The 25,697-nt window shown below is 52.4% G+C and overlaps 13 protein-coding genes across 14 annotated transcripts; 6 read left to right on the top strand and 7 right to left on the bottom strand.

Moving 5' to 3' along the window:
• Window positions 1–944: 944 nt before the first annotated feature.
• On the bottom strand, window positions 945–1,945 carry PPTG_01942 (hypothetical protein; the record flags this gene model as incomplete). The annotated part of the gene is made up of 3 exons (XM_008895335.1): window positions 945–1,356; window positions 1,429–1,725; window positions 1,818–1,945. 3 exons carry the CDS (start codon window positions 1,943–1,945, stop codon window positions 945–947), a joined length of 837 nt encoding a protein of 278 aa, XP_008893583.1.
• A 1,859-nt stretch (window positions 1,946–3,804) lies between these two features.
• PPTG_01941 (hypothetical protein) lies at window positions 3,805–4,239 on the bottom strand (the record flags this gene model as incomplete). The annotated part of the gene is made up of 1 exon (XM_008895334.1): window positions 3,805–4,239. One exon carries the CDS (start codon window positions 4,237–4,239, stop codon window positions 3,805–3,807), a length of 435 nt encoding a protein of 144 aa, XP_008893582.1.
• Window positions 4,240–6,122: 1,883 nt separating this feature from the next.
• Window positions 6,123–8,830, top strand: PPTG_01940 (hypothetical protein). Its single transcript, XM_008895333.1, has one exon. The coding sequence runs from the start codon at window positions 6,620–6,622 to the stop codon at window positions 8,693–8,695; it is 2,076 nt and encodes a 691-aa protein (XP_008893581.1). The 5' UTR covers window positions 6,123–6,619; the 3' UTR covers window positions 8,696–8,830.
• Window positions 8,831–9,576: 746 nt separating this feature from the next.
• On the top strand, window positions 9,577–12,088 carry PPTG_01939 (hypothetical protein). Its single transcript, XM_008895332.1, has one exon. The coding sequence runs from the start codon at window positions 9,682–9,684 to the stop codon at window positions 11,932–11,934; it is 2,253 nt and encodes a 750-aa protein (XP_008893580.1). The 5' UTR covers window positions 9,577–9,681; the 3' UTR covers window positions 11,935–12,088.
• Window positions 12,089–12,125: 37 nt separating this feature from the next.
• PPTG_01938 (hypothetical protein) lies at window positions 12,126–13,733 on the top strand. The gene is made up of 2 exons (XM_008895331.1): window positions 12,126–12,372; window positions 12,435–13,733. The coding sequence occupies exons 1-2, from the start codon at window positions 12,133–12,135 to the stop codon at window positions 13,029–13,031; spliced, it is 837 nt and encodes a 278-aa protein (XP_008893579.1). The 5' UTR covers window positions 12,126–12,132; the 3' UTR covers window positions 13,032–13,733.
• On the bottom strand, window positions 12,400–14,161 carry PPTG_01937. Of its 2 annotated transcripts, XM_008895329.1 has the most exons (3): window positions 13,948–14,161; window positions 13,737–13,846; window positions 12,400–13,662 (listed from the first exon to the last, which is right to left on the bottom strand). In XM_008895329.1, the coding sequence occupies exons 1-3, from the start codon at window positions 14,038–14,040 to the stop codon at window positions 13,185–13,187; spliced, it is 681 nt and encodes a 226-aa protein (XP_008893577.1). In that variant the 5' UTR covers window positions 14,041–14,161; the 3' UTR covers window positions 12,400–13,184. The 2 variants fall into 2 exon arrangements, with proteins under 2 accessions (XP_008893577.1, XP_008893578.1); XM_008895330.1 differs by having other exon boundaries at window positions 13,737–14,161.
• A 58-nt stretch (window positions 14,162–14,219) lies between these two features.
• Window positions 14,220–14,864, top strand: PPTG_01936 (hypothetical protein). The gene has a single exon (XM_008895328.1). The coding sequence runs from the start codon at window positions 14,249–14,251 to the stop codon at window positions 14,789–14,791; it is 543 nt and encodes a 180-aa protein (XP_008893576.1). The 5' UTR covers window positions 14,220–14,248; the 3' UTR covers window positions 14,792–14,864.
• A 30-nt stretch (window positions 14,865–14,894) lies between these two features.
• Window positions 14,895–17,232, bottom strand: PPTG_01935 (hypothetical protein; the record flags this gene model as incomplete). Its single annotated transcript, XM_008895327.1, has 2 exons — window positions 17,191–17,232; window positions 14,895–17,029 (listed from the first exon to the last, which is right to left on the bottom strand). The coding sequence occupies exon 2, from the start codon at window positions 16,764–16,766 to the stop codon at window positions 14,895–14,897; it is 1,872 nt and encodes a 623-aa protein (XP_008893575.1). The 5' UTR covers window positions 16,767–17,029; window positions 17,191–17,232.
• A 149-nt stretch (window positions 17,233–17,381) lies between these two features.
• PPTG_01934 (hypothetical protein) lies at window positions 17,382–18,198 on the bottom strand. Its single transcript, XM_008895326.1, has one exon. The coding sequence runs from the start codon at window positions 18,047–18,049 to the stop codon at window positions 17,717–17,719; it is 333 nt and encodes a 110-aa protein (XP_008893574.1). The 5' UTR covers window positions 18,050–18,198; the 3' UTR covers window positions 17,382–17,716.
• Window positions 18,199–20,037: 1,839 nt separating this feature from the next.
• PPTG_01933 (hypothetical protein) lies at window positions 20,038–22,349 on the top strand. Its single transcript, XM_008895325.1, has one exon. It carries the CDS (start codon window positions 20,149–20,151, stop codon window positions 22,189–22,191), a length of 2,043 nt encoding a protein of 680 aa, XP_008893573.1. The 5' UTR covers window positions 20,038–20,148; the 3' UTR covers window positions 22,192–22,349.
• A 65-nt stretch (window positions 22,350–22,414) lies between these two features.
• Window positions 22,415–23,981, top strand: PPTG_01932 (serine-tRNA ligase). Its single transcript, XM_008895324.1, has one exon. The coding sequence runs from the start codon at window positions 22,440–22,442 to the stop codon at window positions 23,919–23,921; it is 1,482 nt and encodes a 493-aa protein (XP_008893572.1). The 5' UTR covers window positions 22,415–22,439; the 3' UTR covers window positions 23,922–23,981.
• Window positions 23,982–24,052: 71 nt separating this feature from the next.
• On the bottom strand, window positions 24,053–25,255 carry PPTG_01931 (hypothetical protein; the record flags this gene model as incomplete). The annotated part of the gene is made up of 1 exon (XM_008895323.1): window positions 24,053–25,255. The coding sequence occupies one exon, from the start codon at window positions 25,253–25,255 to the stop codon at window positions 24,053–24,055; it is 1,203 nt and encodes a 400-aa protein (XP_008893571.1).
• A 114-nt stretch (window positions 25,256–25,369) lies between these two features.
• On the bottom strand, window positions 25,370–25,680 carry PPTG_01930 (hypothetical protein; the record flags this gene model as incomplete). Its single annotated transcript, XM_008895322.1, has 2 exons — window positions 25,370–25,492; window positions 25,594–25,680. The coding sequence occupies 2 exons, from the start codon at window positions 25,678–25,680 to the stop codon at window positions 25,370–25,372; spliced, it is 210 nt and encodes a 69-aa protein (XP_008893570.1).
• Window positions 25,681–25,697: the final 17 nt, after the last annotated feature.

Here is a 25,697-nt window from a genome sequence, read left to right as displayed (position 1 = left end):
CCCCCCCCGGGTTTGCATCGACCAACAACCCTCTCGAATAGTTCAATAAGAAACTCCAGGGCGACTACACTTTACGGCAGAAGTTAAAAATGGGAACTTTTTTGCAACAATTAGTTTCGTGTTGCCACAACGAGTCTAGCACGTTCAATTTTAAGACGCAAGTGGAAATCCCAAAGACGTTAAAGGTACGAGCCAATGAATTGGCAAAGCAGAACATCCTACTGGAGGTTTTGTCTGATATCCACGACCATGCAGCAACCAACTGTCGCCAGATTTTCTCGTTCCCTACCCCGAAAATGGTTGAGCATCGCGTAACAAAACTGTGGAAGTGATTGCAGTGTATGCTCAAATGGGTACAAACTACGCACGTATGGAGCGTGAGGGGCAGCCGCAATGAGGTTGGAAGGTGGATCTCAATCAACGCAGCTGTGATTGCAACTATTTCTTTAAGTTTGCTTGCTGCATCCATCTCCTGCACGCCTTGAAATTGTCTGGTGCAGCTAAGCCAGTTGGGAGAGCCACATTGGTCTATCGTGGCACGTCCAAGAAACGGCAACGAGAATTCGAGCCAACTGAGCCTCATGTACCTGTTGGAAGACCGCGCAGCAATGGTTTTGCACTTGAGGTGCTGCTCACGGACGCTTGGACAGGTAGAACCGTGTGGGTAGCTGTAATCAGCGCTTCATACGTCAAGGTAACTTGGCAATGTACGCATTTTCAATTTGGAACTGCTCATGTTGCAGGTTGAAGTTATTGTGCTTGCTACGGCACTCCCGACCAGGCCACTACGTTTAGTTTAACACCGAAGCACGGAAGCTGTTCATTTTGCAATACAAAGTCTGTTTTGGCTCTGCTCACGCTTAATTAATGCTTTAATGCTACCTGAGTATCATCAACAGTATTGCAACGTGGGGCTCTTGAGCCTGCATACACGACTTTTGGTCCTAGCTGCGGCAGTTTGGAGCGCCACACACGCAGTCAAACCATGGGTCCACGTAGTCGACAGTCACCTCTTCTTCCTCTTCAATCGTGCGCTTGGTCACCACCATCACCACAACGTTCGCGCGGTTGCGCATCTCCACAAAGTGACATGCTGCATCGCACGAGTGGTTCATCATTCGCGTCATACCGCCACACGTTGTCGCGTTAATGTACACTTTCTCGTTCCTGGTGCTTCTTAGCTGCAGCTCCAACGCGTAATCACTGGTCTGCTCCTTGTCTGCCGCAAAGTCGTGGGTTGTTAGCACCCCAGTGTAGTTTCCGATAATGGACCCGGCATGAACTGTTGCAGTTGCTTTGACTCCGATCCCAGTTCCCTTGCAAACCGCCAGCTTCAAATCCTTACACTCGAAGAGGCTATTCGAGCAGTTTCCGTTACGGTTACAGTTGGCTTTCGTGCATTAGTAGCTGGTGTCGGCATTAAGACACTCGTCTCTGAAGCAGTCAAAAGCGCATTTGCACTTGTCAGTAGGGCCAGTGTCGGGAAATCTGATCTTCTCTGGGTTTCGTGACACATTCACTTTGTCGACATTGGCTGACCAGAGGTCATCACCATCTCCGTCGATAACAATAACCTCAGGCTCACGAGGGATTGTTTCACGACGAAGCACGGCCTGGCGCTGCGCAGAAAGCGCCTCACGAACTCCTGGCAGCCGCAGGAAGCTGTTCATGAACATCGCCTTCATTTTGCCGACGTTGTACACGTTGGTGGATGGTGCGGACGGGCTTCTTGCGCCCCACGTACTGCTTCTTCCGCGAGCTTCTATTCCAGGAATTGTTTTTCTTGCGCTTTTTTCTTGTCCTCGCGCTGCTTGTACGTCTGAATGCTCTTGGCAGCCGTGACTGCCTCCGCCACGAGCTCCTTCTTCCCAGTCACATCCGGTCCCTCCTTCTCACCCCGCCCTCGGCTGTGCACGGCAGTCTTCCGCCCCACAGTCTCCCCCATGGTGCTCGACCTGCTTCTCCGCGGATTTTTAAATGAGCCCTCTGACCTGGCATATGTCATCTCCGTCGCCAGTGACTGCCACCCACACCAAACCCTACCATCGCTATCACTGATAGCACCGACAATGTTCCTGTCCCTCACAGCGGACAGACTGCATTTTCTCCGATATTCAGATTTGGCTGTCCAGTTTTTATATTTTCTCGTGTACCACCACCCACAAAAAATGACGGGACCACACACACAAGAAAAGGACATCACCATCGCCCTCAAATACAAAACCACCAAAATAGCACTTTAACGGCACCAGCGCATTGAGCTTCGTAATACCTACATGCTTGAAGGTCTTGGTGTTGGTGTCGGTCGCGACGTTGGCAATTACGTGCTGGAACACAATAACAGTAAGCTCTTGAAGTTGGACAGCAAGCGTTAAGAGATGTTGGCTGTAGTTTCCAGCGACTTTGTTTGCCAGTTGACGCTGAACTACGCACGGGCTTTAAGGTCCCGTTTAAACAACTTGATGTGAAAGAGGTCCCGTACTGATGCAACCCGCCGCAGAACTTCATGCGCTCGTTTCTATTCCCTCACTTTGCTGTCATCAACTTTACGACCTTCTGAAGATTGCAGAGCCGATTGGTGGTGACTGAGGGCTAGAAGCTGCTTGTAATGCATAGAGAACTTTGTTCATATCTGCTGGACAGTGTCCTTTGAACTTCTTGTTGATATCTTTCAATATGTGTCTGATGTAGAATCGAATATTGATCAGACCGAGGGTGTCAAAAGTTGCCAGGATGTCCGTTCCTCTGTCCGAAGAAATGTCCTATTTCATTGAGTACGACTCCTGCCTTCTTGCAGCAACGCAGTAACCGCACACAGTCTTCTTCAGACTCTGAAGCACAGATAGCAATTCCGAGGGTTATGTTGGAGAAATTGCCATCTCTTCCAACCAAAATCAATCGGGTACTCTTGAATTTACCATGCTTAATGAAAGCACCATCAATTCCCACGACGTTTTGGCCGTAGCGGTTATACTCACGAGCATACGGGAAGCCTACAAATGCACGTCTGAAACGTCCATCACCATCCCAATCACACTATGTGATCGATGTGGGGTTCTTCTCCGACCACAGAGAAAGAAGAGAACGAAGTTTGCGAAAACCGTGTCAATGCTACCAAAAATGCCATCTAGTTTGAGTTGTTTGCCGCTATACGCTTCCTTCAAAGATATGACAGCCCCCGTTAGAGACTTTACTTGATTCACGATTGTTTTACCACTCAGGTTTGGATCGGACGAAACTAGCGCACAAAAGGACTCCATTTTCCAGAGGTGAGATGCTGCAATGCGAGAGCGTTAACTACACATATTGTGCGCTAACTTGTATGTACTGATTCGGTATCCATTGCGACTATCGGATTGCGATCGACAGGCAGTGGTCTCAAAGCTGCAGCGGTCACCTCCTAAGGCACTTGTACCGCAGAAATGCGCTACCATCAGCACTTGGACCCAAATAGACAGTTTTCCCAAATTTCACCGCCAACGCCTTGATTGCTTTTGTGCAGTCTCTCTTTGTACCAAACCACTGTCTTTCGTAGATCGACAGAGGTTTTGACTGAACATCGCTCTCTTGATCAGCCATAGCAGTACCAAGTTCGCCAAGCAGCTATGCCCGCAATACCTCGCCGCCAAGCCCAGTATGATAGTTAGCAGCTGAAGGTAGCTGTTAGTCGTTACGAACCCCCCCCCCCCCTTGTCAACCTCCCCCTGGAGCTACTACGGGGGTGGAGATGTTGCGTCTGCCTGACGACAACATGGGCCAACAAACCTCCAGCTCCAGCTTTTCCACAGACCCGAGCCTCTACGTCTATGAGAGCAATGCTCCTGCACATGCGTCGCCCATCTCCTCTTCAAGCAACTTGCCGATTTTGGCGGCGGCAAGGTGCATATTTTCCTTCATTGTCTTCGAGCCTGTAGGTCTTCGACACGACATTGCGCGCGTGAGCGGGTCATCTACCTCACAGGGCGGAAGGTTGCGTGCCACAACCCAGCGTAGCCAGCGGTACAAATGGTCCACCGCCTTTGAGACGAAACCAAAGGACTCTATCGTCCCGTTCTCCGCATGGCGAGATGTAGCCATCTCAGTCAAGAAGTCTGGGTGCTTGGTGCCCAAGTGGGAGACAAGGTTGGAGTAGCCGGTAGCCGGGGCCCGCTTGCGAGCTCCATTGCAGATCTTGCGGGTGTAGCGATAGTCGGTTCCCTCATCAAAGAAGAAGGCACAGATTTCAGCGCTCGTGGGCATCGTGGTGCTGGCGGGTTGCAGGAGGGCTAGTGTTGGGTTGCTGGAAAGCTAGAAAATAGCAAAGTGAGCTGGCAAAGGTGTTGGAAACGATGCCGCAGACGATAAGAGCAAAAATGTACGATAATTGGTCCTGGTGGACTCCAGTTCTTTGACTTTACTTTGCTATGCTCTTATTATTTGTATTTTAAGGTACTTATTGGGTATTATTGCCCAATTTTTGTATTTATGTTTTGCAATGCGTCAATATTAAATACTGGTCCCACTATTGTACGTATTATTACCCAAAAAGTTATTTTTCCCGATCTCCGCCCCGATGAAATTGTAGTCGTGGGGGCTGACTCTCAACAAAATGAAAATCTCTTTGTCGGCAACTTGTCACATGTGCCCAGCGAATTTACGTTTCTGCGCACACCACACAAACCTCTTTCAGAAAATATATACCTGGTCAAACCGATAGATGGGCTCGTTTAACAAAATGCAAAATACAATGTGTTCTTTTAAGATACATTATTCATAAAAAAAATGTATGTCAGATTGTATTATTCGGGAAAAACGATTCTCTTACCTTGTACGTGCAGTGCGCGGCTTGCAAAGAGTCTGGCGGCCCGCCTACGCAAAGCGCGGATTCGCTATGGCTGCGCGCGCGAGCACGCACTCGCTCACCTTAGTTGGCCATATTAAAATAATAATCAATATTGAAAACATTTTGGGTATTTTGGGCAGGTTAGTTCATAAAAACCATTTGAAGCACCAGTTGTACGCACTAGGGTAGTTAAACAATACACCACAACTTCACAGTCCTCCCAGCTTAAAGCGAAGCATTCTAGTTTACATGTGCGATAACTTGGCAAGGATTCCCATGATTATTTGCTATCTCATAGAATGTCGAGCACAAACAATAATAAACGAACAGCTCTGCAATGGATCCCTTCAGAATGAAGGCAGCCATTGCATAGCAGTTCGTTGGTTGCGAATCTTGACCTGTGAGTCAAACCGTGTCGACTTCGGCGTCGATAAATGAAAAACGCTCTCGGTTAGAGCGAAGTGTTAATACTTTCCCGACAAAAAAAGTATCCCTCAGCCGGCAGCGCAGCCGAGTCCTCTCTCCGAGAGAGCCTCAGAGGCTGACGGGAAGACGACCAGAGGATGTTGTGACGTCCTGCTGGTTTCACTAGCAGTTGCTTGTCCATAGCGCTCCTCACCGGGTGCAGCACTGCAGAGCTTCTGCCGCGAGAATGAAGTGGGCGGTATGTGATCCGCGAGGATATGCGTATCATCTCGCTTCTTGTCCGCTGAGAATCTCCATCCTCTACGGCTTGTGCATAGCAAGCTCCAAGGCTCTGCTGTCGTTCCCCGGCAAGGTGGCAGGCTTGCACACAACCACGCGTTTCGCGTGGCCGGCTGAGGACGCGAGCTTTGGTGTCGGCGGTGGACAGGCCATTTGGCAAAAGCCACTTCAATTTGCGCCATTTGTTCTGAGCTTCAACCCGCGAGCTAACGAAGATCGGAGCCGCCAACAAGATGGTGTTGTCACTGGTGGCATTGCAGCGCATTTTGCTGCAAAGAGAGAGAGAGTTCTCGAGTTTCATTGCCGCACAAAGTTTACGAGCGTCGGAACTTCGGCAGTATGTTGCAAAAATGAAGTACTAGGGATGAGTACGTCGGAACATTGCGAGTTCTCAGCAGGTCGCTGTCCATTTGGCGTGTCTGCCCGACATTGGCGAAACAGACAGATGATGCAGGCTGGAGACAGTCTGCCTGGTTGCAGTGCAAGTTCGTACACATGAAGCAGCATTTTTTCGCTGCTGGTGAATTATTTGTGTAGTCAGTAACATGCGAAGTTCTTGCTGAGTGCAGTGATAGTTTATATGTTCGCATAGAGGAAAAAAAAAAACTTGGTTGATACGAAAGCAACTGCAGACACCACCGACCACCAGAGACACTACATGTACTCGTCTACACCGTCGTAGACTCTCCTTAAGGGCATCTGCTCATCATGTCTTGCAAGGAGGAGCGCTGTTGATGTAGTACTTCTGCATCCTCTGCCCCGATCTGAATACGATGGATAACCTGAAAAATGGGCAAAAAGTTTGTGGTACTGTCATGTCATGTCGGTTTATGGCGCGTTGAAGTTTTCAGTGGTGACTTGTTGCCTTTTCTGTGCCAGCACACAGCCGCTCGAGGCGAGCAAGCGATATGATCGACCATTGTGTCCGTATCCAGGCCATAGCTCCTGGGCATTGCCCTTCTCGACGAGCGATTCTCTTGGCCATTTGCCCATGGCGCTCTCTGGCTCATTTCCAATTCGGACACAAGCAGCGCACACGGCACACCCTCCTAAGCTCCATTGCACGAGTCGCTGGTGTTTTGCATCATCCCCATGAAGGTTTTGCTACAAGTGGCCGCAGCGCTTTCGACGCTGTCGCTGGCAGCAGCAGCCAAGCCCGTCGAGCACGCACTGGACACCACTTTAGGTGGCAACAACGACAGCATACCAGCGGTCAAGGACGCCAAGTGGTATTGGGAAAACGACCACCATTTCACCTCCGAGAACCTCGATTTCTTTGAGAACTTCGTGCCCCACGACGAGAACCAAACGTGTTCTAGCGACAGACATGCTACTCCATTCAACAAGCAAGTCCGCGGTGCCAACCTCGGCGGCTGGCTGGTACTAGAGCCGTGGATCACTCCTACGCTCTTCTACCAGTTCTTGAGCACGCAGGAGCGCTTTGGCGACAAGGCTCCCGAGAAGACGGCGATGGATATGTACACCTTCTGCACGGCACTGGGCAAGGAAGAAGCCAACCGCCAACTCCGTATTCACTGGGCTACATGGGTGACCGAGGCCGACCTGAAAGAGATGGCAGAAGCCGGCGTCAACTCGCTCCGTGTGCCAGTGGGCGACTGGATGTTCAACCCGTACGAGCCCTACATTGGCTGCACGGATGGTGCCGTCAATGAACTCGATCGCGTCGCCAATCTCGCCTACAAGTACAACATCGACTTGTTGCTGGACATCCACGGCCTCATCGGCTCACAAAATGGCTTTGACAATAGCGGGATGTCCTCGTCTGTCAAGTGGACATCGATTGCCAGCACTCGTCCAATTGGTACCACCACATTCGAGCACTGGCCGCTACGCTCGGCTGGATGGGCTGGCGAGTTTGATCCTGCCACGAACACGTACAAGTCTATTAACTATGAGCATCTGAACCACTCCCTTGCAACCGTGGCGGTCATCGTCGACCGGTACGCTAACCACCCGGCCATCATCGGTCTGGAGCCCGTCAATGAGCCGTGGGAACTCACGCCAATTGACCTACTTAAAGACTACTATTGGAAGTCGTACAAGCGCGTTAAGGCTCGTGCGCCGCATTGGAAGTTTGTGCTACACGACTCGTTCCGATTCGGCGTCCAGTACTGGTCGCAGTTCATGCGTGGTTGCCCGGATATCGCACTGGATACCCACATTTACCAGGCTTGGAACGCCCCCGGTACACGCTCAGATTACTTTTCTAATGCTTGCCAGCAAAAGTACATGATTGCCGATATGGAGAATGCCATGATGCCTGTTATCGTGGGCGAGTGGTCCCTCGGCACGGACAACTGCGCTATGTGGCTCAATGGTTTCAATGACAACCTGCCTGGTTTCCCTAATATCCAATGCCGCATGACACAGTGCCCCGTGCACAGTACCTATCTCGGTCAGGGCTTCCCGGGTACCCCCTTAGACATTACCAGGCCGATCCAGGGTCCATACGGCACGGGTCAATCCGGCCCCTCGTTCGGCAAGTGTCCGATCACCAGCAACACGTCGTTTGGCCAGCAAGATGACTACGACGAGCGTGAATTTACGCGCAATCTGAACATGAAGAAACTGAACGCGTTCGCGGTGGGTCACGGTTGGTACTTCTGGAACTTCAAGACGGAGTTTGGCTCTCGCTGGAGCTTCCTGGATCTGGTTCGCAAGGGCGCGTTCCCAAAGAATGTATCGAGCTATCGCGCCGACGAAGAAGTGTTCACGGCCTGTTTGGCAGAGGACAAGGGCGCGTTCGTCTGTGCGGCTAAGCGCGGCGTACACCGTTCCGACCTTGCGAGCGGCCTGGATTTCGCTTGCGGCGGCAACGACGGCAAGGTGGACTGCACTGGCATCGACAAGCGCTTCAACACAATCGAGGAGCGCTGCGACTGGGCATTCAATCAGTATTGGCACGCCCACCGCGAGGAAGGCGCTACGTGCGACTTTGGCGGCGCGGCACATCTGCTGGCCATCCCAAATCCGTCTAGCGTCGAGCGTCAGGAGTTCCAGGTCACGTCGGTTAGCAAGGAGATCCTCATCTGGACCCTCGTGTGCATCGCCGTGGGCTTTACGGGACTGGCTGTCGTCGTTGCCGTCGCGCGTCGCCGGAGGCGGCAGGAATACTCGCCCTTGATCGGACACGTTGTGCACGTTTAGGCCTCGTGATGACATTGTAGAACACCCGTTAAATAAGAAACATGATCAGCATTTTGCACGTGAAATGCGATGGCGGGAAGCGAATCGCGCCGAAGGAATTGCCGCCCCTTCAGAATATAGAATACCGCTGGAATCATGCCTGGCAATACAGGTTGCGGCGCGTTGATCGACGCCTGATGCGTAGAGAATTCTAGGCGAAAGCCGCAACACGGGAATCACTGGTTTGGCATGTGAACGGGGCTCATGATGGACGCCATTGCTCAGTGGCAATTTGCTGGGTGCGATGCCGCTTAACACATCACATTCGTAGCCTTGGCGCTGATGCGTTATTTAAACTCCTCACGTGGAGGTTTGATCGAGCAAGTATGGCTTTCAACAAGAACATAATGGAGACGCTCCAGTGAAATGAAGATCTTGAAGACGCTGGACAATTGCAACGATCTTGTTTTTTTTTGCCAAGTTGGTTGATGGCGCCAGCAATCGATCACTATCGAATGTGTCGCATGGATAGATTCGGGCCCAAAGTTCGGACAAACACTACGCAAGTATCCTTCTCTTTTTTTTGACCCGTTTGCCTCGGCGTCTGCAGCGCACGCCAGCCACCACTCACCATCTATGAGCACCGCTGTGGCCCGTAGCGAGACCCAGGAGCATGGTCATCGTGTCAGCGCGTAAGCGTATTCTTCACCTTTGCAACTAGCAATTTGTCGCCAGCTTCGGATACCATTTGGTTGGCAGCCACACATGTACTTCAACACGGAAGATCGCAATGTGGCAGGCTATTATGTAATTTATCGTATCCTAGTCTTATTTTCTCAGGGTCCTCCCATACAAATCAAACTGAAAAGCATGGCTATTTTTGCAATTTCCGACCATCGTATCTTCGTTAAAGGGTGCAGTCGAATCAGGAAAAGATCCTTCTCATTTCCGCATTTGCTCCGTGGTGCGCAGTTGGGTTTTCTCTCCGGTTGGACTCCAAAGGAAGAATGTTGGTCGGGTCGCGCTTGAAGACAGCGGCGGCGCTGTGCGCGCTGCTGGCCGTGGCTCTGCAGCCGAGCGTCTCCAGCGCGGGCGTGGAGCCCAATTTCCGACAGTCCATCGTCTCCATGGACGTGCCCGAGGGCGGGGAGGACTCTCATGACGATCCCACGGACGCTCCGCCCGCGCCTCCCGCTCCCGAGGCGCCTACGGACGCGCCGACACCTAAGCCGAAGTCTGATTCGGGTCCGCACGACACTGAAGACCGGCCAGACTACGAGTGGTACTGGAAGCACGGCGAGGCCTCCATGTTCGCGCAGGACAGCGGCATCTTCAAGTCGTTCACGCCTAATGACACGGACATGACCTGCTCGTTGGACACGCACGCCACGCCCTTCAACAGCCAGGTGCGCGGTGTCAACCTGGGCGGCTGGCTCGTCCTGGAGCCGTGGATCACGCCCACGCTCTTCTACCAGTTCCTCAACACCCAGCAGAGATTTGGTGACAAGGCTCCGGAGAAGACGGCGATGGACATGTACACGTTCTGCACGGCGCTTGGCAAGGAGGAAGCTAACCGCCAGTTGCGTATCCACTACGACAACTGGGTCACGGAGAAGGATATTGCTGAGCTTGCGGCTGCAGGCATCAACTCGCTGCGTGTGCCGGTCGGTGACTGGATGTTCAACCCTTACGAGCCGTTCGCTGGCTGCACTGACGGCGCTGTGGACGCGCTGGACCGCGTGGCGGACTTGGCCCTCAAGTACGGTCTTGAGATCCTTCTGGATATCCACGGCTTGATCGGCTCGCAGAACGGCTTCGACAACAGTGGCAAGTCGTCAAATGTCAAGTGGACGTCCATTGCCAGTACGCAGCCTGTGGGCACCACTACGTTCGAGCACTGGCCTATCCGTCAAGCTGAATGGGCTGGTACTTTTGACGTGGAGAACCACAACTACTCGAGCATCAACTACGCCAATCTGAACCACTCCATTGTAGCTGTAGAAGCTATCATCAACCGCTACAAGGATAACAAGGCCATCATGGGTCTGGAGCCTGTGAACGAGCCGTGGGAGCTCACCCCTATTAAGGTGTTGAAGCAGTATTACTGGAAGTCATACAAGCGCGTGAAGGTTCTTGCTCCTTCGTGGAAGTTCGTCATCCACGACTCGTTCCGCTTCGGTCTGCAGTTCTGGGCCAAGTTCCTCAAGGGCTGCCCCGATATCGCTCTAGATACGCACATCTACCAGGCCTGGAACCCTCCTGGAACCGTTGCAGACTTCTTCTCCAACGCCTGTCAGCAGAAATATGTCATCAGTGACATGGAGAACGCCATGATGCCTGTTATTGTCGGTGAGTGGTCTGTTGGCACGGACAACTGCGCCATGTGGCTGAACGGCTTCAACGACAACCTGCCGGGCTTCCCCAAGGTGCAATGCCACATGATTGACTGCCCCATCAACAGTACGTACCTCGGTGACGGCTTCCCCGGCACTCCGTTGGACAAGACCAAGCCGATCCAGGGCCCGTACGGCACGGGTATGTCGGGTCCGTCCTTTGGCAAATGCCCCATTACCAGTAAGGATTCTTTCAACCAAGACGACGACGCTGCGTTGACCAAGTCGCTGACTCTGAAGAAGTTGAATGGCTTTGCCAATGGCCACGGCTGGTACTTCTGGAACTTCAAGACGGAGTTTGCTACCAAGTGGAGCTTCCTGGACCTGGTGCGTCTCGGTGCGTTCCCCAAGAACGTGTCGGACTACCACGAGAGCGATGGAGTGGAGAGAGCGTGCATGAAGGAAGACAGAGGAGAGTTTGTCTGCCGTGCCAAGCGCGGAGTCAAGGAGTTCGAGCTCAAGAGCGGCCTCGCGTTTGCTTGCAACTTCCCGGAGATCGACTGCTCGGACATTAAGACGCGGTTCCTCACCCTGGAGGAGCAGTGCGACTGGGCTTTCAACGAGTACTGGCACCTCAACCGCCAGAAGGGCGCGACCTGCGATTTCGGTGGCGCCGGTCATCTCCTGACTGAGCCGGGTGCTGCCCCCACGAAGCTTCCTGAGCCTGTGCCTGTCCCGCTCCACAAGGTCAAGGAGGAGAAGCCAGGCCACTTGCTCGTGTCGGTGGCCAAGTGGAGCATCGCTGCTATCCTGGGCGTCATTGCGCTCGCTCTGGCGGCGATTGCCGGTGCGATCTTTGCAGTCGTCCGCTGGCGCCAGACCCGTATGCGCCGCCACTACTCGCCTATTGGCGGCAACCGCGCTTAAGTAAACCCAACTTATCATTGGTGTTCATGACAGTGACACGAAGTGAACAAGCGCTGGAACGAGAGTAGCAAGTGTAGGGAAAGCGTAAGATTGCTACTGGTAACGTCAATTAAAGTTGAAAATTATCAACTGTACAAACGTTTTGTGTCACTTCTTTTTGCAGTATTTTGAAATTAATTTTCAATTTTAAGTTTTAAGATGGTACAACAGGCGACACGCTGCCTGCGGTTCGTGGACGTCTCTGCGTGGGATTCGACCTCCGAAGAATGGCGTCGGCTGCTGCTGCAGCTCCCGGATCACGAGCAGAAGCAGGTGATGCGCTTCATGTTCGCGAAAGACCAGAAGTTGGCGCTCGCTAGCCGCTTGCTGCAGCGACAGCTCATCCACGAACTGTTCGGAGTGAAATACGATACAATTGCCATTGCACGCACGCCCGAGGTGCGCTCCTTCCTGTGCGATAACACATTGGACAGTTTGGCTTACACGCCTGCTATTGACAGAATAAACCGTATTGGAATCGACTGGGAAACCTTGCTCCCATATCGTGGAACTACAATGTCTCGCATCACGGCACCGTCGTGGCAATTGCCAGTGATTCTCGTGCTCTAGTAGGTGTAGACGTCGTCCGACTAACAGATCGGCCCCATCGCAAGACGTCAATCGGGGAATTCTTCCGAGCTTTTGCAGATCACTTCAACCCAGGAGAGTGGGAATATATCCGCGGAGCAACAGACGAAGACGGTCGATACACCCGATTCTACAGACTATGGTCACTCAAGGAAGCGTACATTAAAGCTGTGGGAATTGGACTGGGGTTCTCGCTACTACGAGCCGAGTTCGTTTGCGTGAATTTAACTGGAGATAACCATTGGGAGCTACGTTTGGATGGAACGCTGTCGAGTGACTGGCATTTCACGTCCACGCAGATTGATGCTGCGCATTTGGTTAGCGTTGCGTATGGACCGTTCTCGGCGATGTGGAAGCCCGAGACAAGTTCTCTATTTCACGGTGATATTTCTCAGTACGGGAGTGATACTACTAGCACTGAGGAGATTGCAACATGGCAAGAATGGAGACTGCAGGATTTGCTGCGGTAAACACAGAGTACCGCTCTTGGCAACCCAGTTACAAGTGTGCTGTATGAAAGTTAAAGCTCCATCAGGTTGCCACTGCATTGGCGGCAACGCGACATTGAATTCAATGCATCATCGTTCTCCTCATAACGAACGCTGCATGGCCAAAGTTCTGCTTTATGGAGTCGGGAACAGCATTTTGCGCACCGTGGGCTTGAGGTCGTAGTAGATTTGGTCCAGACGGGTGTCCAGGGTGTTGTCACACACGATCTTGCCCTGTTTGGCGTACAACACGACGCCACCAGCCTTGGAGTCCGGCAGCATGCCATCCGCTGCCTTGTTGAGCGTCACCTTGACTTTGCTAACGTCCAGGTTGGCCTCCTTCTTCATAGTGGCAATGTACTTGTCCGTGGCCTCCTTGAGCACCATCTCGGCCAGACGCACGTCCTTTGCACGCACAGCGACCACTACGTCGGTCTCGAACAGCTTGATCAGACCCTGCACGATGAGGTCACGCAGCAGCGCCTTGTTCTTCTCGTCGGCGGTCGTGTAGTTCCTCAACTGGGCCTGACCCTCCACAATGAGCGTCTTCAGGAGCTCGTCACGCGCAATCATCTTCTGTCGTCGTGAGGCACCGATCTCAGCCGAGCGAGCACTAGTAAAACAGCAAGCACAAGTCAGTAATCGCTATCGGATGGCAAAAAAAAAAAAAAAGCTCAGCTCCCTTACATGCGCTTGTTGATTTCGCGCTCCTTCTCCTTGCGCGTGTATTCCTCCTGGATCTTGATTTTGGCGTTGTGCACCAGCATTTGCTTCTCCAAGTTGAAGTCATGCTCCGTCTGGAATAAATTTTACGGATAATGAGCAACGACTTTCCCCTCACAGTGTGTATTAATTGTGCTTGAGTCTCAGACACGCAGAGGGATCTCTTTTCTTTTACCTTAATGCGGATCTCGTTGGCCTTCTCCTGCGCCTCCTGCAGGATGAAGTTGACCATCTGTTTGATCTGGCGGTCGGCGTCGGACGCGTTCATCGTTGCTCACGTGTTTTCTTAAGCTCTACACACACAGGCGAGTGGCAAGTCGCTCTTCCGCTGCTTTTGGCTTTGAAGACGAAGAGATCTTCTTCACTTCGCACTTAACTGAAAATACAAGTATTGACCAATAGAAAGTTTTTTTTTTAGCTGACAAAAATTGACGCAATTTGTAAATTGCCCAAATTGTCACTTGTGGCCAAGGAACATGTTGCGCATCAAGCTGACCCAAGTGCTTGCTGCCGCTCGCCGTAGCTCGAGACTACAGACACTACGTGCGCTGTCCACGAACCCAGACGTAGACGACAAGGCGTTCCTTAAGAGTATCTCCCAGGATCAGGCTAAGCGCGCGTTGGAGCGCAGTGCCGCCATCCGCGCCGACCACATCTCGGCAAAGGGCGATTTCCCGGCAAGCAGTCAGGGCGACCACCAGGTGGATTCGGACGAGGCAAACCGCAAGCGCATCATCTACCGCAGTAAGCAGCGTGGCTGGCTGGAAGTGGACCTACTATTGGGCCGTTGGGCCAGCCAGAACGTCATGCAACTCACGAGCGACGAGCTGCAGCAGTACGAAGACATTCTGAACGAGGAGACCATCGACATTTTCAACTACATCTCCGGCAAGAGCGCTGTCCCGCAAAGACTGGACACGCCCATGATGAAGAGACTGCAAGAGTACTGCCTCACGTCGCCACTTGGCAAGGCCTCGATCGAGGGCTTCGCGGAGAACAAAAAGTTCATGAGCAATTAATCAGAGCAAAGACACAAGAGTGTATTGGGTCTCCTTATCTATCGTAAATGATACGACGGTTTACTAGACGAGATTTACCTCACTAACTTCGTTCTTACTGCGTCTAAGCAGGACAGCAACGATAGAAGGACAAATTGTAGAATGCCATCGCTAGGCAGACCAAAAGCTGACGGGATTCTTGTGGTAGCAACAACCGACTCTCTTGGTACCGCACGAGTAAACGGAGAATAAGGTGGAATGGGACTGGCAACTTCATGTCCCGATACAGCACATTTTTGTCGTTGGTAGCAGGTACAACGAAGCCAAAGCCTACCAAAGTGTACTCACTTCCATTGTAGAAATCTCCTCGTTTCGTAGCGTTCACAACTTCCTGATACAGCGGATTCGCAGCTCGAGTTTGTTTGTAGGAGGCAATCGACTGATCTAAAGTCTCCATTTGCCTCTCCATCACAGCAATTAGTTGGACCAGTTCGCTTTCTTCGAAGTTGTCGAGCATCGGAATGCTGTGATTAAATTCCATGGAGATTTTAGTATCGTGGTTTGTATCTGCATAGTACGACACCACCTCGTCCAGAATGGGTACGCGTTCATTCACGTGCTTTTCGAACACGTGAAGAGGGGTTGGATCTTCACTTATTGACATGTTAACTGTGCCCAGCACTGCGTCAGCAAACTCGTCCACGTCGAGGTCGTGGCTAGAGTACCAAACGGTGGAAGGGCCTTGCAATCCGTGATTAAGCGCTCGTCGTTCGGCTTCAAAGGCATCTTCGGTCATATCCTGCAGTGCATTCAGACGTACTGCTCGCTTTAGTGTTGGATCCACGTTCACGTCAGCAAGTGTTTGGAACAATGACAACGTTGTCAATGACGGAGTATACACAGTCACTCCGGACTGCATCAGACACGGTTGATCAACTAAACAATTAACAGCCGAAGCATTTGCGCCGTCAACCATCCACTTGTCAACCGATGGGTACGAGTAGAAGTGAGTGAGTGCGGCATAAACTCCACTTCTTGTTGAAAAATCTGCCTCGCTACTCACATTATTCCCGCCACCAACCTCTGGTAAAGCTGTAGGTATTCCAGCTTCATTCAAGCTCCCCGCACTTTTTGTATTAGCACCGGTATCGTTGATTGAAGCGCCCAGGAGAAAGTCTGACAGCGATGGAAAGTCCGAGTGCGGTGAACTTGAGCGGATTGTGAGCCGAGGTATGCCGGTATCAAAGTAAAAATCCTGCAGTTGCATTTGAATTTGCTCAAGTGCTTCGACGTCTTGTGCACTCATTGCAGATTTATCACCAGAATTGCTGTGATTTGCCTGAATACTGCCGTTTGCTGCTCGCAGTGCGAGTTCTCGTGAAGGTTTGGTACTCTCGGGTTCAACACAACTCGATGAACAGGTATCAGATCTCGATTCGCCGCCAGAGTCGGTGTTTAATTTTTCATCGCCTGTTCTGAGCGATTCAAGAAGCTGTGACGCTATTGCTCTCGTCTCGCTAATTCGTGGAGACCACAGCCATGGATAGCTGTCGGCTGGGAATGTTGGAAGTGGTAAATTATCATCGCGGGTGTAATATTCGTCCGAATAACCTTCATACGGCGCAAAAGCTGCAGTATAGCGCGCATACAGCACAGATCGCTTGCTCTCTCCATCATACACATACGACAATGTCGTGTTTGGTCGAGATTCCTCATCTTCTGCAGCTTCAATCGCATCAATCGGCACTGTGAGATTGAATTCCTTTATCATTTCGCTGGCGTTCATCATCTTCAGACGCTGCGCGAACATCTCGTCTTCAAAATATCCAACATAATGACTTTGAATGAGGTTCCAAGCAACTCGACCAAGAGATTTTACAAGAGGGAGCGCCAAATTGTCCGTGAGAAACATTCCAATTGCTTTGTTGCGACGGCGACGCACGTTGCCAGACCGCACAGACTTTCCGTAGTCCATAGGAGACACCAGATTGTACATTAGCAGTCGCGGTATATCTTTCTTCAGAGTGCGACGACCTTCAGTTGAGAGTACCCACTTGGAGATCCACGGGGTTTTGGCTTCGACTGCATCACGATACCCCGCGAAGGTGCTGGAGTTTGAGGCGTTGTTCGCCACAACTTTCCCGTCTGGAAGGCGAGTCCATTGCGGATGGTACTTGTACGGTTGGTCCTCGACCCAGTAATCGGTAGCATTCAATCGAGTATCCTTTGGCGTTGCGTAACTTGTGCTGGTGACTGCAACTAGCACGATAGAAAGCAGCAGCATCGTGAGAACTACGCTTTTCCTTATGATGCCAATGTTGCCACTTCTGAATGAAACGAGCTTCTTCATTTGTCTAAAACTCCTCTCAAACGAGTTCAGCAGCTTGCGGAATGCAAGAAACAATCAGAAACAAGTCTACCTTTCTCGCAGTGAGAAATACGGATTCTTTGTGTCAGCGACTTTACTTGTCATCGTGTCCATCTACACGACTAGGCTGGAGGGCAATAGAAATGGACAGCAACGGACTGACTATCGGAAGATTCGGGCACCCAGCAGGTGACTTCGTCTTCGCTGGACAGCTTGGCGATGCAAGTCGGACTAATACTACTAGTGGATCTTGTTCGTTGCTAATGTTTGACTTCGAATCAACCCAATTATCTCTGTTCTAGGTAGAACTCTACCAACAGTAGGCTAAGTACCGCCAGCAGCAGCAAATACTACTACTTGTACTAGTAGTTTAAAACCAAACTGTGCATTTACTAATAATGGGCAACAGCGGGATGTGTTCATATTACGGCTTTACGTGTTTTGGCAACAGACCACCAAGTAGACACGGGAATTGAGACTATTGTGGGATGGGTGTCCGAGCAATGACTGCCTTAGGCACGGGCAATCGAACCTTATACATGGCTTACTAGAGCCTTCGTTTGAGGGAGCATCTTGATTTACTCCGTCTTCTTCTGGCACGTGCTTTTAGTACTCGATTGGAGCACACACTTGAGATCCGAGGAGTTGCAGGTGACGGACCACGGGCCGTTGACGCCCTTGCCGCCGCACTGGTCGTTGAGTCCTGGGCTCTTCTTCATGCAGAATCCGGTGTGTCTATCAGACTTCTGGCAGAATGCAGTAGCTTCGCACTTGACGGCCTTGTTCTCCCACTCGCACTGTTGGCCAGTACTGGCCAACTCGGTCAGGATATGCACACGCAGGTGCGTGGAGGCGTCGGCGGCTTGGATCGCAAAGCACAGGACAGCAGTGACAAAAAGAGAGAGCTTCATGGCGCGGAGATCTTTGTCAGCTTGGGAGAAGATTCAAGAATGACTGGAGCGCGAGGAGGATCGCATGCCAATGCTCGCAACGATCCTTTGGACAAGATCGCACTGATTTATTTGGGTAGAGAGTTGCAGTGTTCGCACCTGCCTTCTTGATAAGCAAAAGATCTGTCACAACCACTTCAACGAATATTAATTTATTATTGTGCTATTTATCGGTACTAGCGGGGTGTTCTAGGCGCGCTATTGGTGTGTGATATTTCCAAGCAGGGCACCATTGAGAATGTGGAGCGCTGGCTGAAGGAGCTGCGGATGTCACCTCGGCCAATATGTTGATTGGAAACAACCGTGATTTGCGTCAAATTATGGTATCGACGGTTGAGTCATTGGTTTCCGCGGAGCCTTTTTTAGGCTGCTTGGCATCCAGCGCGACGGAGTAGATAAAGTGGTGAACGTGAATCAAGGAACGACCCACGCATCTTAATGCCATTGAGCTACTTAAAGTATGTGTGAAACGGTCAGTTTCGTAGCCCCGGTCAGTTTCGTAGCCCCGGTCAGTTTAGAGCCGCCAATAAAGTTGAGGTGCTCTTTTATTCACTTTTGGGTGTATATGATACCTATAAATTCAGTTTTGGTGTCTGGGGTACACTTAAATTAGCTTTGGGAACCCATAATTTATGGGTCACAAAGAACGGAGCTATTGAAGTGATTGGACAAAAACATTAGCAAAGGGATGAAACTTCAGAGAGGGTACAAGACAAAGTGAAAGACCTGTCGACACAACTTGTGGTTACATGCTCAACATGTTGTGTCGACAGGGCTTAAGATGTTAAGGCGTTGCGCAGGAAGTAAATCAGTTGAGAATTTTACAGGTAGTGCTTCGATACGAGGTGAACGTACGGCCCAACTGGGATTAATTCATGTCCGTGTGTTGTGTCTTACACACAGTTTCATGCAATACAAAAATCAAGTGAATATATTTATATTTTGTCACTTTCTCATGGATTTTCACGAGGTATCGAGCTGCGGAGGGAAAACCATACATGATTGAATTGACTTAGAAAATAAATTTCTGCGTTCTACCTATCTGATGTGTTTGTACAAGTTGTTTGTTGTATGCACCTGACCCGTTTTATTACTGGTGTTACCCTAGTTGTCGTTTTCGCTACATTAATTAATCCGGTTCGACCCCGCTTTCATACTCTTACGCTACACCGCTTCATTAGTTTACGTACATACTAGGCAATAAAACGACAACTGACGCAAAGCTACACTACTTCGATGCGTTAACGGCTGTGCATATCCTTGGGTATGTCATCTCACGTCGCTTTCCTCCTCGACTGGTGCGTAGTATTGCAGCCTGCAATGCAGGTTCATATCGCGCTCAATCCATCATTCTCCTATTCGTACTACTGATAGGTAAAATGTAGGAGAATTAAGTCCGGCCAGTTCGGAGCCGCAGCAGCAGCAGCGGTTCCCTTGGAGGGTGGCGTGGCTACCGCGGTTACCAAAAACAGCCGAACTGAGCCAACACCTTAGAACAAGTCTGATGGAAGGTTCCAGACAAGATTGTCCATCTTTCAAAGTAGGCAACTAAAAAATGTTTTTATCAGTGTAAGTCGCAGACGATATACTTGATCATACAGTGGTTTTACTCAGCACTACCAGCACAAATCCCCTCTAGTTAACCCCTAGAATAGACAGCTTTTCTTAAAGAAAATACTTATTAAGTAATAGCTTTCTTGAGGCCATGATGGCCATTGTAATTCTAATGAAATCCATCAAAATGTCCGATTGTAAAAAAAAGCTTTTCCATAAATTTTTACAAATTTCTAAAAATCCTTAGCCATTTCTGATGCGGCGATAGGGATGCAAAAATATATTTCAATGAAAATTAAAAAGAATGAAGTAAATGACGGATATATTACCGAAATTGTGGCTAAATGACACAAAATATGGCATGCGTGCCATAAACAATGAGCATAGTGAAATCAAGAGAAGCGACAGCCACCCGATTTACTCTCCGTCGGGTCTCCTGCACTGCGCTCGTGCGTCGGTAGCCGCTCGTGCTCACTCTTCATCCTCAGCTTGCTGTGTTGTCCGAGATGCTGCCGCTCGCTGTTTCACTCCGCCGCTTGGCCGGCCGCTCGGCCGCAATGGCCTTGCGTCGCGCTACGCCAACGGCGTCCCGCTCCTCTATGCGCGTGTTCGCGGCCGTGCCAGGCCACGCATCGGCTGCCTGGTACTCTTCGGCGCCGCTGGACTTTGGCACGGACGGAGCTGCCGCCTTGGAGTTGGAGGATGGCGAAGAGGTCGTGCTGGAGCCGCTGCAGGGCTTTGTGGACCAGAAACCCATCGAGGACTTTGATCTATCGCAGGAGACGCAGAGTAACTTGCACCGCGCCGGCGTGACGCACCTGTTCCCGGTGCAGACGCAGTCGTTCGACGTGATGATGAAGGGCGCGGACATCATGGGCCGCTCCAAGACTGGCTCGGGCAAGACGCTGGCCTTCGCACTGCCTATCATCGAGACTATTTTGGCCAACCGCAAGAACACGCGCAACCCACAGGCGCTCGTGCTGTTGCCCACGCGCGAGTTGGCGCAGCAGGTGCACGACGAAGTACGGCGCGTGGCCCCGCAGCTACGCACGGTCAATGTTGTGGGCGGTGTGTCCTACACTGTCCAGGAGAACCACCTGCGTCGCGGCGTGGATATTCTTGTCGGTACGCCCGGCCGCATCATGGACCTGGTGGACAAGGGATCGCTGTCCCTTGATGACGTCGACGTGTCTGTCCTGGACGAGGCCGACATGATGCTCAAGTTCGGCTTCCAGGAGGCTGTGGAGACCATTCTGGGCTGGGTGCCCGAAGGCGGCCAGACCGTCATGTGGTCGGCCACCTTCCCCAAGTGGGTCAGCTCGATGGCCAGCAAGTTCCTTAAGGACCCAGTGAACATTGATCTTGTGGGCGACAATGATAACCAGGTGCCGGCCACCGTGGCCCACAAGGCCATCAATGCGCCCATGCGCGACCGTATCCAGGTGCTCGAGAACGTGCTGCGTCTGCACGCACACGACGGTCAGACACTGGTGTTCACTGAGACGAAGCAGGAAGCGGACGAGATTGCCAACTCGCTGCCTGGCCAGGACGCGCGTGCGCTGCACGGCGATCTGTCGCAGGGTATGCGTACGTCCACGATGAACGGCTTCCGCAGCGGCCACGTCAAGACGCTAGTGTGCACGGACATTGCTGCGCGTGGCCTGGACATTGCCAACGTGGAGCTCGTGGTACAGTACCGTCTTCCCAGCGACAAGGAGAGCTTCGTACACCGTGCTGGACGTACCGGCCGTGCTGGCCGCTCGGGCACCAACATCGTGTTCTTCGACCGCAACGACACGAGCGACGTGCTGGACTTTGAGCGCCGCTACAAGTTCAAGTTCACGCATGCAGCCCCGCCTCGCCCCGAGCAGATGATGACTGGAGCACTCGAGGATGTGAACAAGCAGCTTACATCATTGCCGAAGGCGAACGCGCAGCTGTTCGATGAAGCTGCTCAGGCCATGATTGAGGAACAGGGACCGGGTGTGCTGAGCGCTGCGCTTGCGCTTCTGTGCGGCTTCGACTCGAAGAAGCTGACGTCGCTTTCGATGCTGACGGGCCGCTACCGTACGCAGACGGTGGAGGTGGAAGGTGTGCAGAACGCGCGTGAGCTCAACCGTCTGCTGTCGACCTTCATGGACGACCGTGTGGACATCTACCCGGTGGAAGGAGGCAAGCTTGTGTTTGACATCCCGCAGGGCAAACTGGAGGATCTACAGGCGCACCTGTCCGCTACGGCCGATGACGAAGTGACGGTGACTGCCGCTGTGGAATTCCCACGCCTGCTGATCGACAGAGCCGGCCGCAACAACAACAACGGTGGCCGCTTCGGCCAGCGTGGCGGCCGCAACAACTCGCGCGGCTTCTCTAACAACCGCTTCAACAACAACAGACGCGACGGTGGTAACAACCGCTTCGGAGGCAACAAGGGCGGCAACAATTGGAGACGCAACGACCGTCGTAACAGCGGCCGCGACTTTGACTCGTCTTTCTCCAAGGGCCGTTCCTCGAACCGCAACAACTTCGGCCGCTTCACCGACGGGTGGTAAGGTAAAGCAAGCCGATGCATTTAGGGAATGACTGTATTTTAGATAGTGAGAACCACAGCTAGACATGCCCAGAGGCAGCCAGCATTCGGTTGTGATTTTGATTTGACAGAGCAACGGATATTCAGCCAAATGACAACCAAAACAACTTCAACTTCAGATTACGTGCACCACATGTAATTGGTGTGTTGTACATCACATATTTAACCCAGCATTTCAAACCACACGTCACACATCTCAACTGGAGTAAGATGCACGCACTTGCGCGTGTCTGTCGCTCCCGTGCGCCACGGGCCATTGCTACGTCTGGCTTGGCCCAAGTGTCTTTCTTCTCCTCTTCATCCTCTGGGTCCATTGCCACCACTGCCGGATCGGTCTCAGATGTGGCCGAGTTGTCGAACCAGCACGGCCATGTCAAGGCCAGACTCGACTTCAAGAAGCTCGTGGAGAATGTAGACGCGGCCATCGAGAACGGAAAGAAACGCTGCAGTGACGGTAACCCACAGCTCGTGGCCGACCTCTATCAACGTCAGGCCAAGCTGCGTCACAATGTTAATCTGCTGCGTGCCGAGCGCAACACACATGCTAAGCAACTCGGCCAGGCAGCCGCTGCCAAGAAGAAACAAGGCAAAGAGGCGGAGCAGGCCTTCGAGGCGTTGCGACTTCGTGGCCAAGAGCTCAAACGCGAGATTGCGGACGTCGAGGCTGAGCTAGGCCAGGTGTCGGCCGAGCTGGAGCTTGAAGCGCTCAAGATCCCCAATGATACCCACCCGGATGTGCCTGTGGGCGGCGAAGAGGAATCCCGCGTTATCATGAAGCATGGAGAGAAGCCCGTGTTTAACTTTAAGCCCAAGGATCATTATGACTTGGCCACAGACTTGGAATTGTTGGACACCCAGACCGCTGCGAAGGTGGCTGGGTCCAAATTTACGTACTTGTGTAATGAAGGTGCAATGATGGAGATCGCGCTGGTGCACTGGACGCTAAGCAAGCTGCGAGCTCGTGGATTTAAGGTCATGTTCCCGCCCGATGTGGCCCACTACAAACTCGTGGAAGGCTGTGGCTTCCAACCGCGTGGAGAGGCCACACAGATCTACTCCATTGCCAACTCGGACTTGTGTCTGACCGCTACGTCGGAGATTACGCTCGCTGCGGCCAAGAGTAACGAGATCCTGTCGACGCCTACACTGCCACTTAAGTACGCAGGCTTCAGCCACTGCTTCCGCACGGAGATTGGCCACGGTGGCCGCCTGACGCGCGGGATCTACCGCATCCACCAGTTCAGCAAGGTGGAGATGTTCGCCTTCTGTGCGAACGAGACACAAGCCCAGGAGTTCTTCGACGAGATGGTAGAGATCCAGACGAGCATGTACGCCGAGTTGGGCCTGCACTATGAGCTCATGGACATGGCCACGGGAGATCTGGGGGCACCCGCCTACCGTAAGTTCGATCTGTTGGCGTGGATGCCTGGCCGCGAGGAGTACGGCGAGGTCTCCAGTATGTCTATATGCACGGACTACCAGGCCCGTCGTCTCAACATTCGCCACAAGGACCCGAAGGCCGAGGAGACGGGAACGTCGTTCGTGCATACGCTCAACGGCACTGCCTGTGCCGTCCCTCGTCTGCTTATCAGTCTGTGGGAGACGTACCAGCAAGAAGACGGCTCTATCGTTATCCCCGAGGTGCTCAGGCCGTACATGGGTGGCCAGGAAGTCATTCGCCGCTCAGAGTAAGGAGCAAGACACATTACAGAGAAGTCGAGCTGCCAAATAGACCCCATGTGATGCTGTATAGCTGTTTGTCGTCGCTGGTTTGGCGTCTGTATTATCTATTGTAATGTGGGGTTCACGTCGTGTCTGACGCTTTATGTCGGGCTCTCCCGTGCCCGCACGTAGTAGGAGCCGTCAACGCAGTCGCGGATATCGAACGATTCGAAGCGGCTGCTGGCTGTGAGCACGTATACCTGCGTGGCCGTGGCGGCCGTGATAATGCCCGACATCACACACTCATCCTGACTTCTTTCGTCATTTCCAGCCACTGATTCTGTCCGCTGGCGTTTGAACACCTCCACTTCCTGTCCCTCCTGTAACATGCGCGGGTTTAAGTGCAATCTGGGCCGTCGGTTCTTCGCTGCCGTACTGCGTGATGGTGTCGCAGATGCAGGTAAGTTCGGCCCTGATGCGTGTGGTATCCTCCGCGGAGTGATGATCATGGGTCTCCGTCGCTTTGGCTTCTTAGACTGGTGCCTCTTGTGTTTCTTAGCAGGCTTGGCCACTGGAGCCTCCACATTGCAGGGGACAGCACTTCGAATCGCCTCCAGGTCTTCAGCAATCTCTTTGGGTGTCACCTGCTTGTTGGCTGGCTTGAAGACGGACGCGCGGCCCAGCAGTCGCTCTAGCCGCTTTTTCTCCTGGAACTGAACCCTGTGCGCTCTCTCCTCGGGCGAGGCCGAGGCCAAGAACACGTCTTCCGGTCCGTCGACGTCTCCGTCATTGGTGCGTCGCCTCCTCATGCCGTTGGCCGAATTCTTGGCCGGCGTGGAGAAGCCTCCGCGGGTTTCGTCCCGCACGGCCCGGCGACGGCGACTGGTCACGCTCACGCCGTCCTTGGCCGTCTGCAGTCTGCGTAGCTCCCTGTCAATATCGGCACTCATCTCTCTCTGGAGCTCGGCGCAGCGGCGGGCGTACGTCTCTCGGGCCTTCTTGTCCGCGTACTCACAGACTCTTTGAGCCGCCGTGTGCCGCCGTTTTAAGGCCGCATGGGCCTTGGCCACATGCTCCCGAAGCGTGGCCCGTAGCAGTTCACAACTTAGCACGAAATCGGTCGCTGTCTCGAGCTGTAGCCGGCGTTCTACTTCGTCTAATCGCGCCAGTTCATGCTCCAGACTCTCCCGATCTCTGGGTAGTGCATCCTCGCCGAAGTTGTCGTCGCTTTCGTCGAATTCCTCGCGATCTAGTGCGTCTTCGTTTTGGCCATTTGCACAGCTACTAGAAGAGATCATAACAGAGTTAATGAGCCTATTACCAGGCGCTGAATCGCCCTGTGAGACACAGGCCGCCACATCCATCTCCACGATGTGACCCACGTGCGTAAAATTCGGAAATGATGATAAGATGGCGCGAACTGGGCGGAAAAGGATCAAAAGTTGGTACTTTTCTCGCAATTATGGGTGCCCGACGGTCTAGCCGCGACGCTGGCGCGCGACGCGCTCGAAGCAGGCCCGCAGCTTCTGGAACTCCTTCTCACAGGCCTGGCGATTCACACCACCGTGGATGTCGGCCACGCACTTGCCGTACACTTGGACCTATCGGCATGCAAGAGAAAAACAATTGTCAATAATTGATAAATGTGGCCAAGAATGACACGTCCCGAAATCCTTAGACAGAGCAACAACTACAGACGTACATCCAGCGGACACTCGGTCAGCATCTGCGAGAAGAGCTTGCTCATACGCACAGGTGTCTTCTTGGACGTAGAGCTTCCTGCAGGCATCGTATACGGTCCGTCCC

Source organism: Phytophthora parasitica, assembly GCF_000247585.1.
Source record: "Phytophthora parasitica INRA-310 unplaced genomic scaffold supercont2.3, whole genome shotgun sequence".
Classification (NCBI taxonomy): Eukaryota; Oomycota; class Peronosporomycetes; order Peronosporales; family Peronosporaceae; genus Phytophthora; species Phytophthora nicotianae.
This window is presented reverse-complemented; position numbering and strand designations above follow the sequence as displayed.

Coding starts and splice junctions, on each gene's coding strand:
- PPTG_01940 (XM_008895333.1), top strand. CDS start 6,620: ATGAAGGTTTTGCTACAAGTGGCCGCAGCGCTTTCGACGCTGTCGCTG.
- PPTG_01939 (XM_008895332.1), top strand. CDS start 9,682: ATGTTGGTCGGGTCGCGCTTGAAGACAGCGGCGGCGCTGTGCGCGCTG.
- PPTG_01938 (XM_008895331.1), top strand. CDS start 12,133: ATGGTACAACAGGCGACACGCTGCCTGCGGTTCGTGGACGTCTCTGCG. Junction 12,373..12,434: donor CCATTGCACGCACGCCCGAG/GTGCGCTCCTTC, acceptor TGCTATTGACAG/AATAAACCGTATTGGAATCG.
- PPTG_01937 (XM_008895329.1), bottom strand. CDS start 14,040: ATGAACGCGTCCGACGCCGACCGCCAGATCAAACAGATGGTCAACTTC. Junction 13,847..13,947: donor CCAACGAGATCCGCATTAAG/GTAAAAGAAAAG, acceptor AATTTATTCCAG/ACGGAGCATGACTTCAACTT. Junction 13,663..13,736: donor CGCGAAATCAACAAGCGCAT/GTAAGGGAGCTG, acceptor CTGTTTTACTAG/TGCTCGCTCGGCTGAGATCG.
- PPTG_01936 (XM_008895328.1), top strand. CDS start 14,249: ATGTTGCGCATCAAGCTGACCCAAGTGCTTGCTGCCGCTCGCCGTAGC.
- PPTG_01934 (XM_008895326.1), bottom strand. CDS start 18,049: ATGAAGCTCTCTCTTTTTGTCACTGCTGTCCTGTGCTTTGCGATCCAA.
- PPTG_01933 (XM_008895325.1), top strand. CDS start 20,149: ATGCTGCCGCTCGCTGTTTCACTCCGCCGCTTGGCCGGCCGCTCGGCC.
- PPTG_01932 (XM_008895324.1), top strand. CDS start 22,440: ATGCACGCACTTGCGCGTGTCTGTCGCTCCCGTGCGCCACGGGCCATT.